The following is a 12,746-nucleotide window of genomic DNA, read 5'->3' as shown; positions in this document are numbered from 1 at the left end:
TCATGCACATGTGTACTCGAAGCCCAGTTCACGCTCAGTTTGCTCCGACACACATCAGCTTGGCTGGAATCAAAGGATCCCTCAGCCTATATACTTCAGGGACATTTGTAATATTTCATTAATTTTCGAAGTAGGGATCCAAGCTTCAGTAAGTTTCCACCTTGGTCAAGACGACCTAAATGTTGCATTATATTAGTCAAATAAAACTCTTCTCTTCGCACACGCTGACCGCCATGCCCTGCTGTAGTGAATCTCCGGAAGGGAAGTTCCACACAGAAAACCAACAGGCTGCAGATGTAAATGGACTTCTTTCCCCTTTTCTAGGAGGTGTTTTAGTGACTTCCAGTCCATTTAAAACCTGGTAATGATTCTTCAGAATGAAGTCCCTGTTGAAGTGCAATCAGCTTCAGAATTTTTGGAGAAGCTCTGGTGGCTGACACACAAACACCGCCAGCGATCGATGACCCACGCTACCCCCCACCCCGCACCGTGAGCCTGCCAGTCATCCCCCAGGAACACACCCCGGCACCCCATCCTGAAGTCCTGCTGCCACTAGTAGGTCTCAGAGAGAGTCCCGCAGGGGCTCTCCCGCTTCAGGATGTGGGCGTTTATTTCACAGCAGAAAAGTCTGGATCAGGGTGTTTCTGTTCTGGTCGTAGAAGCTGCACGTGGTCACGTCTGGTAGAAAGATGCATGCGCACAGCTCATGGGGGTCCTGTCAGTGCCCTGTGGGGACAGGTCTCTCCAGCCCTTCCCTGTGTCTCCTGCCGATGTCTCATAGAGGTCACCCTCAGGGGCTGACCCACGTGGCCATCACAACATGGCAGCGCCACGGTCCTCCACATGGTGTCTGCGTGTTTCTGAGTTTCCTGATCATGAGGGGGTGTGTTCTGAACACAGCTTCCCAATAAAACATGGGTCTTTAGAAGGAAATTAAGGTTAAACGAGGTCCTAAGAGTGGATCCCTAACCCAGATGTCAGGACAGGGTGATCAGATGTGTGGTCTTCCAGGAGGATTGACCTCTCTCTCTCCCCCTCCCGCCCTCTCTCGGTTTGAACAAAAGGCAGAGGCCATGTGAGCGCACAGTCAGACGGCAGCTGCCTGCAAGCTAAGCCAGAGGCTTCAGCGTGAACTCCGCCTCGCCAGCACCTCGGAGCTTCCAGCCTCCAGAGCAGCGAGGAGCAAACACCTGCTGCAGGTCGTCGGGTCTGTGGGGAGTCGTCTCAGCCGCCCAACTGGCTCGGCCCCAGAGAGCTGAAAGCTGGCGCTCACGTGAGTGCCCGCACGAGCCTGTTCACGGCACCACTGGTCACCGCAGCCACCAGGCAGAAACCGCCCAAATGCCTGCCAACAGTGGGAGGGCACACAGATGGATGTGTTTAAACGCACTGGACCGTTATTCAGCCGTACAAAGGAGCGGGGTCCGTGATACATGGGTATGTCTGGAAAACATTATGCCAAGTGACAGACAGACACCAAAGGTGAGCTGTGGTATTATTCCATTTATATGCAGTGTCCACAGGAGAGAAATCCAGAGTTGGAATCAGACTTATACCTGCCAGGAGCTGAAGGGAGAAACCACTTAATGAGCAAAGGGTTTTCCTTTCAAGTGATGGAAATGTGTTTTATTTATTTTTTACAATTTATAGAGAGGGGAAAGGAGGGAAAGATACATTGATATGTGACCGATTCCATCAGTTGCCTTTTGCACAGCCCCTACTGGGGATGTAGCCTGCAACCTGGGCATGTGCCCTGACTGGGAATCAAACTCGTGACATTTCGGTTTGCAGGCTGGTGTTCAACCCACTGAGCCACACCAGCCAGGGCTGGAAAGGGTTTAAAACTAGGGCAATAGTTGCTCAACACTGGAACTATATATATATGGCATTGTACTGGTTACTTTAAAATAGTTAATTTTGTTACATAAATTCCACTTCAGAAGAGTTCAGGGGTGGCGTTCCTTGTGTGGGGCAGGATGAACTTTAAGAAGCAGGTGAATCTGAGCAGAGTCAGGGTGGTGGCCATGGCCGTGGTCATGGCTGACATCCTGCCCAGCACTTGGCTCCCCGTTGCTCTGTGCTGAGGGACGGCTCATGGCCGTCCTGGTCCCGTCCACCCTGCTGAGAGGACTGCCCTGGGCGGGGGGGTGTGAACAAGAACCGCCTCCTCACGCCCTGCCTCTTGGGATCCTGAGGCGAGACGGCTCTGTGAAACCGACACGGACGGTGAATGGTAGGGTGTTTGAGTTAGACCTCGGTGAGGCCGTTGTATGAGAAAGTCCCTGTTATTTCCGGTAACCCTGGGTGGGTTTCTCGTGGCTTTTAAAAGCCCACCTCAACAGGGTAACACATTCTTGAAAAACCCTGGTCAGGTTTAATTTCTAAAATTGAAATTGTAAGCATCATAATTTAAAGTTTGTTCTCCCAAAATTCAGTCTTTCAAAGCCCCCGAATGACAGTGAAATGGTCCCCGGACCAGCACATCGGGAGCTGACCTGGGCGACCCCGGACACCACTTCCCTCCCTCACGCGGTTGAGGTTCTTTTGTGCGTTTGCCCAGTGACATCCAGACGCACAGGACGCACACGTGTGCTCCATGTTCATGTAGTTCAACCTTTACTGTGAGCGGGAACACAGGAAATAAACACACACGACGGAGATGACATACAGAATGATTGGTAAAACCCATGGGAGAGCCGCAGGCTTTGTGGAGACGGGGACGGGGCAGTGGGGCCTGTCCCGGCACTGCGCCCACGGTGGCACTCAGGCTCTGAGGCAGCGCCTAGCACTGAGGTTGGGATTTTCAGTGACACTCTCCTTGCAGGGTCTCTCATCCAAAATGGCACGGCACGCCTCACAGAGCCTGTTCTGACCCTCCATGTTTACCAGCAATGATGTCTGTGCACCAGGTACGGCATACCTGTCACCTGCTCACTGGATCTTGATGGCACGCCTGTGCCTGTGACCCTGGCCCGGCACTGATGTTCTGGTCGTACCTAGAAGGGCTCCTGAAACACCTGTGGCATGAACAGCTCTCTGCTCAAACCCAGTGTTTAAAAAGGTTGGCTTGGAAACTGGAAGTAGAAAAGGATGGAGCCCCCACTTTCTGCAGGGATGGGAACGGGCAGTCAGGGTTAGAAGTCACGCCCTCGGTGGACATGCAACGAACAGGCTGAGGTCAGTTCTGGGAGACGAAACAGCGGCCAAAGTGTCCTTTCATCTCAGACACACACCAAGCATGCTCCTGGAGCCTCTCGCGATTGACCCTGGGGAGAGGGAGCGGTTCCTCAGTCTGCCTCGGGGCCTGGGGCGGACCTCCTCTCCGTGTCAATGGTGCTTGCTGGGGCTGGGCCCCCCCGCCCCGGCCTGAAGTGCAGGAGGGGCTCCCGGTGGAAGGGTTGGTGGCTGGGCAGGCTGGAGGGCTGCCGGAGGGTGGGAGGCGCCTTCTTCTGGGACTCAGGAGGGGGCCGGGCTCTCGGGGCGGCCATGCTGCTCTTGCTCTTGGTCGGGCCGGTCTTCCTCGTCCTCCGGCTCCAAATCAATGTTCTGTGGACAAGGCTGCTGGTGAGGCCTGGCCCTGTACCTGTCCACCTGCAGTGACACCTCCTGGGGCGGGGCACCCCCCCACAGGTGCTGTCTGCCAGAGCTGCTGTATTGGCTCACATCCCACACCCTCCGACGAGGAGCCACTCCTGGGTCCCACCCGACACTGGCCTGACCTACCTCAAGCTCCTGCAAAACCTCATCCATGAAGTCCTGGGAATTCTGCTTGTAAGACACGGCCAATCGAATCGCATCGTTGAAGAGCTGTGGGAGGAGGGGGAAGAAGGAAACCTCCGCTGTGGGTGCCAGGGACCTGGGCTCTGCCTGTCTCGGACCCACTGGCACCATCCTAGGTCCACACAACACTGCACCTCTCAATGCACCTGCTTCCCATCACCCTGCCTCCACACCTGGTCCGTGGGCCCACCAGCCCCTCTGTCAGTAGTTACAGGGACCTTGCCTGTCACAGGCGCAGCCACTGCTCCAGGGCCCCGCCCCCTGCAGTCAGCCTGGCCCTGCCCCGTGCATCCCCACCTGACCGGCTGCCTCTGTCATTACCTTGACGACGTTGGTGCCGTCCGCAGCTGAGACAAAGTACAGGGGCAGGGAGAACTTCTTGGCAAAGCTGAAGCTTTTCTGGGTCATCTTTATGTCGGCTGCAGAGAGGAGGCAGGACACCAGTCATTGAGGGGAAGAGAGGGGCTGGCGGGGTGTTTACTGGGAGGGACGTGACAGCGTGTGACCACGGGTGTGTCAACAAGGGTGTGTCTCGGGCCCCCGGGAACCTCGGGCACCAGAGGCAGGGAGGGCCCCACCGTCGATTTTATTGGCCACCAGGACACAAGGGATCTCCGGCCTGAACTCCCGAAGCTCCGCGTACCAGGTACCCAGGTTCCTGTAGGTGACCTTCCTCTGCACGTCAAACACCTGCAGTGAGCAGAGGAAGACAGCGCAGGGGAGTCGAGGTCCCAGCACGCCGCCCAGGTGCCTCGCCCCACAGAGGCCGGCAGGGGAGCGCAGACTGGGCACTGCTCCGAGGGGCGGCACCTGTGCCCACCCTCCCTGAGGACGCCTCTCAGGACCTCCAGTCCCAAGAGTGGTTTCAAGAGTCTCCATTCCTTTCTTCTTACCTGGTCACCCAATTTTATTTACCTATTTTAACAAGTTGTATCATCTTACTGATCAATAGTTTATTACAAATTGTAAACTTTTTTCCTTAGTCTACTATTTTCATTGCTTAAACTTTTTAAAAGTTCCTTTGTAATCATTTTAAATGTCTCCAGAATTTCCCTTTATTTACTATTATTTACTTTTAAAGTCTAAGCTTTTGTTTAGCCTTCTGTTCAGTTTGTATTTTAAACTTTTTTTTAAAGATTTTATTTATTTTTTAGACAGAGGAGAAGAGGGAGAGAAACATGAAAGAACTGTGTGGCTGCCTCTCACACACCCCCCACTGGGGACCTGGCCCACAACCCAGGCCTGTGCCCTGACTGGGAATCAAACCTGTGACCGTTTGGTCCACGGGCCAGCACTCAGTCCACCGAGCCACACCAGCCAGGGCTGTATTTTAAACTTATTAAAAGTAATTTTTTAAAGTATTCTTGTAACGAAACTTCTGGTATCTGGTCCGCACCAGGCTGCCTCCTGTGATCACCACCCGACAGCCACCCTGTGCCCAAGCCTGGTGTCCGGAGCCCCTCTGCTTGTGGCGAGTGCGGGGACCATCCCTGCGGGGTTTCAAGGGGAGGGTGCAACCCCAGCTCCCTCTGGGGCTATTGGAGTTCCTCCCACGTGGTCATCGGGGACAGGTGTCATGCAGCAGGCTGGGGCAACCCCAGCTTCAGAAGAGGGTCCAAGAGGAGGCCCTGGGGATGTGTCAGAGGGAGGAGGGGGCCACTCCCCGAGGGAGGGGAGTGAGTGCAGAGCACCGAAGGCCAGTCCAGAATGGACCCCGGACGGCTGGGACCTCTCCAGCTCTCCCATCTCTGATGCTGTCACTTCTGGCATGACACTGCCTCACCCTGTCACCCTCTTTGGTTTTGTCTCCTTACACGGACTAGTTAACATTTTGGAAGATATCGAGGGCTTTTGTATTTAAGGGACAGTAAGGCCTGAGAACGGAGCCCGGGAGTTCAGGGGCAGGCCCTAAAGGACACAGGCAGACACGAACCTTCTCCCCTGTCTCGGCTCTTCCCGCGGCTGAGTTGTGTCCTGTTGGGACACTGTTCTCTGGCCGCGGACGCCCGGTGCAAGGCTGTGTTCTGGACAGAAAGTGAAGGCTGGGAGGGAGAGTCCTCTCAGCCCCAGCGTCTGCCCCCAGCGAGAGCACCAGGCGGTGGTCATGGGAGGCCTTGGGAGCCCCCTCAGCACTGCTGGGCCCCTGTCCCCCCAGCAGCCCTCAGGCCAGACTTGCCCTGAGCCTCTGCCCGCGCCCCCGCTGGACTCGTACCATGATGCAGGCGTGGGCCTTGTGGTAGTAGGAGGCGTGCATGCTCTGGAACCGCTCCTGGCCTGCTGTGTCCCAAAAGTCTGCAACGTGAACACAGCTCTGATCGCCTGACGGGAGCTGGAGGGAAGAGACGCTGTGCATCTCCACGCAGGTCTCTGTGCAGAGGCTCGGGGACCCCACAGTGTGCAGGTGTGTGTTGTCAGGACCCGGACAGGCCCCGTGTGCCCCGTGGGCCTGTGCACTGCTGTGTGCATGTGGGCAGCTGAGAGGAGACATGGGCCAGGGGGACAGAGAATGCAGCCCGGAAGCCCATGAGGGAGAAGGCAGGCGCCCCCCGGCTCCATCCCACAAGATGTGGGGCCCTCCAAGGCCAAAACCAGGTCGACGTCCCCGTTGGGTGACCGCAGACGGTGGCCACAGCTGGGTAGGATTTGAGGCCTGGCCAGGGGCAGGCCTGTCACCTTACTGACAGTCGGAACCCTTTGGGGAAGAGGACACTGGGACCACACTGCTCTTTCTGCATACCAGCTAGCTCGGGACCCCAGGCCGGAGCGCAGGAACGAGCCCCGTGCCGCCTGTTCCCCAGGCCTCCAGGCCCTTGGCGTCCTCCCTCCCACCCCCATGCCCCGCCCGAGCATCACAGGAGCTGGCCTTGTCGCTCACCCACAAGCACCGTCCTGCCGTCCACTGTGGCCGTGTGCTTGTACAGGGTCAGGGCGTAGGTGGACAGCTGCTGGGGCCGACTGCCGCCAGGTCAAGGAGTGAGGATGCACAAGGGAGGAAAGGGGGTATGGAATGGGCCCTCTCTCTCCTTTTCTTTTCAGCATCGTTTAGATTTTAAACTGAAAGGATGTTGGGTCAGGGGATCAGCCTCAGGTGTCTCTGGCACCGGCTTCCTGGAAGGCGAGGGGCGGGCGCAGCTGGCAGCATGCCCGGCCACCCAGGTCCGGGGGACCCTGGAGCAGAATGTCACAGACTGGCTGTCGTGAATGCCATCCCGTGCTTGGAAACGGCGACTGGAGCGGGACGGTGCTCCGGGAAGAAAGCCTGCACAGGCCAGCAGCGCACCAGCTCGCCTGGGTGTGAGCCTGCAGGAACACCGGGACTACCCTGCCGGACGCTGCAGGACGCTGCGTGGGCGGCCCGGTGAAGCTGGGACACGTAGGTGGGTGAAGGGGAGACCTGATGGGAGGTGCGGCAGGACACACTCCGACTGCCCAAGGCTCTCAGGGGCTCACCTGGGCAGCTGGGGAAACCGCCCCTTTGCCAGGTAGGCCTCCCTCCAAACCCGCAGCGCGCGACTACTTGTGGGAGGAGGGGAGCTGGCAGCTTGTGTTTTATGAAGCTCATTCCCACAGAGAATTTCTAAGTACTAGGGAGCCTGAGCTTGGTGGTCAGAGAGGCTACATGACCTGCACACAATTCCAGGCGTCTGGCCAGCACGACAGCTACTGCAGCACCCTCCCGGCGCAGAGCAAAGGCAAGGACGAGTGAGCGCCGAACACGCGGCAGCGAGCACATGTGGTGCCACGCAGGTTGGGGAGAAGCCGGCAGGATGGAGCCAGTGCGTTCTCCCATCTGCCCCCCAGTGCCCGGGCCCAGGGGCACAGGGGTCGGCCTCGGGTGGGCTGGCCAGAGGGCGGGGAAGGCGCAGGGCAGCAGCATGTCAGTCCTCGAAGGATACAATCCGTCCAGGAGAAACCTCTCCATGAGTCTGTAAGGAGACCGTGCAGGTGGTCAGGTGCAGCCCCCAGGTCCCCCAGTTCCCCCAGCTGACGTCCCCTGTGCCCCCCAGTTCACTCCACGACCACACAGGATGCCCTTTCCTGACTGCCCCAGGGTCCCCCGCAGCCTGTCACCAGCACCGACCGAAGAAAGAGAGGCCCGTCGTCTCAGCTCTGCTGTGAGTCTGCACCGGAGACCGTTGGAGCCGTGGTGAACTCCACAGGCCTAAGGCAGTTTGTGTGACCAGCCGACCCTGATCCCGCCAGAGTGCGCGAGTCCGCGCCACCGGGCCTTTCCCAGCCCCCGGGCCCGGGGCTCGCCATGCCCGATTCTCACAGCACACAGCTCACTGCTGCGAGCCTGAGTACCAGCGTGCGTGGCTGAGGTCCGCACTGTCCACCTCTGCACACCGTGGGCACCACGGCCACCCCTGCTCTGCACATGGGACACCGAGGCCGGGGGCTGTGCCCTCGGCCTGAAAGCTGATCTCCAGCATTGTGCGGGTCTTCCCGGCCAGGAGTCACCTGAGCACCGTGACCTTAACCAGCACCAAGCTCGCTGTCACCGTGTGCTCGATCACAGCCCTGCAGGCGACACCCACTGAAACAGCAGTCTTTCCCTTACCGACTCTCTCTCAGGTAGAGGGGATGCTCATGAAACCAGGATTTGAATGTTTTGTGTATCATTGCATCCCAGGGCCTAGGTCAAAAACGCATTGGCTCTAACCACCATCCAAACACCACAGAAAAACCGGCAGCCACGCCTCCGTCCCCACGAGTAACGGCTGAATGACAGGCCTAGACTTCCTCACTTCGGAGACTGACGAGGCTCCCAACCACAGCCCCAAGCCGGTGGGTGTCCAACAAGGCCAAGGGGGGAACAGACTCCTGCCTGCTACAGCGTCCGCTGAGACCACAGCAGTCAGGGGTGGTGGGCGTGTGTGGTGTGGCCTCTTGGTGAAATAACATGATGTTCAGAATGTCCAAGTTGCAGCGGAAAACCATTCCTCACACCAAGAACCAGGAAACCCTCCAACAGGATGCAGCGCCCTGGCTGGTGTGGCTCAGTGGACTGAGCACCGGCCTGCAGACCAAAAGGTCACTGGTTTGATTCCCAGTTAGGGCACCTGCCTGGGTTGCAGGCCAGGTCCCCAGCTAGGGGCATGCAAGAGGCAACCAATAGATGTTTCTTTTGTACATCGATATTTCTCTCCTCTTTCTCCCTCCCTTCCCCTCTCTCTAAAAATTAAAAAGCAAAATGACAACCCGCAGGCGCCACCATTGTGAGGAGGATCCAGATGTTAGTCATCTGACAAGGCCACTGATGCAGGTTCATGAAAACGCACCACTGGGCAAGGGCAGATGTGCTGGAGGGAAATGGAAATGTACACTTCTTCAATAGACTATTTTTCTGCACAGAAATAGGAAACATAAGTAAGGACTCAATGAGAGGAAGAATTAATGTCGTTAAAATGTCCACATTGCCCCGAGCAACCCATAGATTCAACAGAATTCCAATGAAAATACCAATGGCAGTTTTCACAGAACTAGGACAAATAATCCTGCAATTTACATGGAACCACAAAACACCCAAATAGCCACAGCAATCTGAGAAAGAATGAAGTTGGAGGTATCACACTACCTAATACCAAACTGTACCACAAGGCCATTGTAATCAAAACAGCCTGGCATCGGCATAAAAACAGACACGCAGACCAATGGGGCAGAAGAGAGAGCCCAGAAATAAACCCTCGCCTGTGTGGCCAATTAACCTATGACAAAGGAGGCAAGAACATACAATGGGGTAAAGACAGTTTCTTCAACAAAGGTGTTGGGAAAGCTGGACAGATACACACACAAAAACGAAAGCAGGCCACTTTCCTACTCCATATACAAAACCAACTAAAAATGGATTAAAAACTTATATGTAAAACTTAAAACCACAAAACTCCAATAAGAAAACATAGGCAACAAACTCTCTGACATTGTTTTTCGTAATTTTTTTTGGATGTCTCCTTGGTCAAGGGGAATAAAGGAAAAAATAAGCAAACGGGACCACATCAGACTAAGCCAGAGCTGCACTGGGTGCTGGGGGCGTGAATTCGTGAAGACGGCCTGACACCAGCAAAACCTAAGCAGGGGTGTCCAAACCGCGGCCTGCATGCAGCACAGGATGACTGTGAATGCAGCCCAACACAAAATCGTAAATTTACTTGAAACATTATGAAATTTTTTTTGTGATTACATGTCATGATGTATTTCCAGTGTTGCCCAGAGACGCCCAAAGATTGGACACCCTGCCCTAGAGAATCATTCACCGCTACTTGAGTCCAAGGACATGTTAGTGAAAGGCGAAGGCGGAATCCTACGTGGTTCTGGAGCCCCTGGGAGGTCAGACCACACGAGACACCTGCCGGGGGCAGGTCCGCCTTTATCCTTTGACGGCAGAAATGGCCACGGGCCCCCGCTGAGTGAGCAACAGCACCGCAGAGCCTCCGGTCCAGTCTCCACCTGGGGGGCTCCACCCCCTGTGCACGTGGCCACCGGCATCAGGTAGGAGACTAAACCAACCTTCACACTGAGTGTGCTCAGTCTTCCTTTTTACCGGCTTTCCTCGGTCTCAGTGAGGCCCTCTAGGAAAAGGCATTTTGGCAACCTGAACTCAGTCTGTCACTGGTTGTGCTGGTCACACCGGTCACACATTCCTCTCGGCTCTCCCACGGCTTCCACCTTCGGTCTCTCAGTTCACGACCACTTACAGGTCTCGGTTCCCTGCCCCGGACAGCTGCGCCAGGGCCCACTCTGGTGCCGTCCGGGGCCCTGCTCTCTCGTCACTTCCCCAGGGCACACCTGGGCTCCCACAGGGACTACACTCAGGGCTCCCCCAAAAGCCGGGCTCCTCTGCCCCCGGAGGGCTTTCCCAGCGGCTCAGACCCACTGTGGGCCTGGTCCTCCTTCCCCAGTCCCCCAACATACTTGGACTTGCCCACAGCGCTGTCCCCCAGGCAGATGATCTTCACACTGTCTTCCGCATCGTATTTCTCCTGGTCCAACTCAAAGGGTTTGGCTGTGTCCCCCGCCATCTGCTCTTGGGTCAGCTCCAGGGAGGGGGCTTTTGTCTGTATGGGCAGGGCAGAGAAGAGCAGATGAGAGGGGCCCAAGGACACACTGGCATCCTTCTCTAGTCCGTACCACCAGGCTGCCACCTGCTGAACTGCGGGCGGAAATCTCACACCCAGCGAGACCCTCTCAGGCAGTCTACTCTGCCGTCTCCTTCCTCCAGCCGCACACAGTGCCACCGTGCCCGCTGCTCTGGGAGAGGCAGTACAAGCCTCATAATGCAAGGCTTCCTTCTCGCTTGTGAAACCGGGACACACAACAGTGTGTCGTATGAACAGTGTGAGATACCTTTCGGCAAAGACACAGAGCTCTGGAAGTCTGAACTGTCCCCACTGAATGGCAATGACAGTCCCCTCACCCCTGGTCAAAGAGCCTACCCGGTCCTCCGGATTCTGCCTCCTGCCTCGCACCCCGACAAGGGCACTCTCACATCCATCCCTGGGGTTTCTCAACCTCCTACTAGTTTAAGTGCTGTCTTTGCTTAAGCCAAAGTGGACATCCACCACGATTGCTTCTCTAGGACCGGACTCGGATGCACAACTGCCGAGCGGCGCTGGGCCTGCGCCGGAGGCACACACCACGCGTGAAACACAGACCCAGGAATCCCGCACGCCCCGCCCCTCCCTTGCGCGCGGACACCTGGGCAACAGCCCGTCTCCTCACGCCACGGTCTCTCTGCAAACGTTGCGGCGCCCGGGACGCCTCCGACGCGGAGCTGGCTGCGCCGGCACCACGCGCGCGAGGTCGGGGACCTGAGACCCAGCTGCCGCAGTATCCCTGCGGCTGTGACCGCTACCGGGGCGCGCACCGGCCGTGACTCCGCGACGGCGCTCTGCTGGACTCCCGCCCGTACTCCGGCAGAGGCTCCGCCTGGGTAACTCAGGGCGCCCCTGACCTCGCCTCCCGCAGCCCCCCACCAGCCAAACACAGCGCGAGGCTCGAAGCTCTGCAGTGGTTGCGTGCTGCTTTCCGACCCACTCAACTCTCACTCAACAGACCCTTGGGGGCGGTGACCAAGTCTTGGGACCACCGCCCGGTCCGCCGCGCGCCGCCCTCCGTCCCGCCACCGCAGGGGCTGCGTCCACTCCGGCAGAGCTGCGCACCGCGGACGCCTCGGGCCTCCCCCCACCACCACCCGGGCCCGCACCTGCTGGGACACGCCCCAATCGGCCCGCCCCGAGGGGCTCGAGCAGTGCCGCACTCCGCTTCCAACCCAGCCGCGTCGCCGCAGCTGCTACGCAACCGTGGAAGGACCCCGACGCGGACTGCCCGGGCGAAGGCCTGAAGGACCCCGCGAGGCGTGGCTGGCTAGAGCGGTGCCGGCGAGAGGACAGTGGGGAGGACGCCGGGGCCGGCCGGCCTGGGCTCCAACCAGCGGGAAGCGGGCGGTGGGGGTGGCGGGCCGGGACTGAGTCAGGGCTCTGCGCCGCAGGCCTCGTGGGGTGGCGGGGCAACGGACTTCAGAGGAGGGGGGCGGGACCCGAGGTGAGGGGGCACAAGACTGGCGATTTCTAAAGTTTGCAGTTCTCTGATGAAGTGAATTCGAGCTAATCTCTCCACCTGTCAACGTCTGTGGTTACCAAGAATCGATCGAGACGGTCGCGCCCCAGCCAGAATCAGCAGGGGGCCCAGCGCTCCCTCTGGCCCAGGTGCGCGGAGCGCGTGGGTGCCAGGCCAGCCGCCCTCCCTGGGCCGAGGCTCCAGCCGAGAGCAGGGCAGAGCTGCCCCGCCGCAGTTGAGCGCCCAGAGGGGCAGACAGTTGCAAATCAAATCCTGCACTAAATCCGTTCCGGAGGGGGGAAACAGTATTTGAAGAGATAATGCAATTTCCACTAAAAAGACATGCAAACTCTACGATCCCAAGCAGAAAAAGGACAGCACTTTTACACAAGCCATAATAGAGTGTTCAA

General features: G+C 57.8%; 1 protein-coding gene across 4 annotated transcripts; it reads right to left on the bottom strand.

Moving 5' to 3' along the window:
* Nucleotides 1–2,599: 2,599 nt before the first annotated feature.
* RABL2B (RAB, member of RAS oncogene family like 2B) lies at nt 2,600–12,094 on the bottom strand. 4 transcript variants are annotated; one of them, XM_045835073.1, is made up of 9 exons: nt 11,984–12,094; nt 10,693–10,835; nt 7,677–7,706; nt 6,656–6,735; nt 5,993–6,072; nt 4,359–4,470; nt 4,102–4,199; nt 3,724–3,807; nt 2,600–3,546 (listed from the first exon to the last, which is right to left on the bottom strand). In XM_045835073.1, the coding sequence occupies exons 2-9, from the start codon at nt 10,797–10,799 to the stop codon at nt 3,457–3,459; spliced, it is 681 nt and encodes a 226-aa protein (XP_045691029.1). In that variant the 5' UTR covers nt 10,800–10,835; nt 11,984–12,094; the 3' UTR covers nt 2,600–3,456. The 4 variants fall into 4 exon arrangements, with proteins under 4 accessions (XP_045691029.1, XP_045691030.1, XP_045691031.1 ...); XM_045835074.1 differs by lacking the exon at nt 11,984–12,094 and adding an exon at nt 11,835–11,967; XM_045835075.1 differs by lacking the exon at nt 4,359–4,470 and having other exon boundaries at nt 5,993–6,109.
* Nucleotides 12,095–12,746: the final 652 nt, after the last annotated feature.

Source organism: Phyllostomus hastatus, unplaced genomic scaffold (assembly GCF_019186645.2).
Source record: "Phyllostomus hastatus isolate PE091 unplaced genomic scaffold, TTU_PhHast_1.1 phas_contig_198, whole genome shotgun sequence".
NCBI lineage: Eukaryota > Metazoa > Chordata > Mammalia > Chiroptera > Phyllostomidae > Phyllostomus > Phyllostomus hastatus.
Note: the sequence above shows the minus strand (reverse complement) of the source record. Positions and strands in the feature narration are given on the sequence as shown.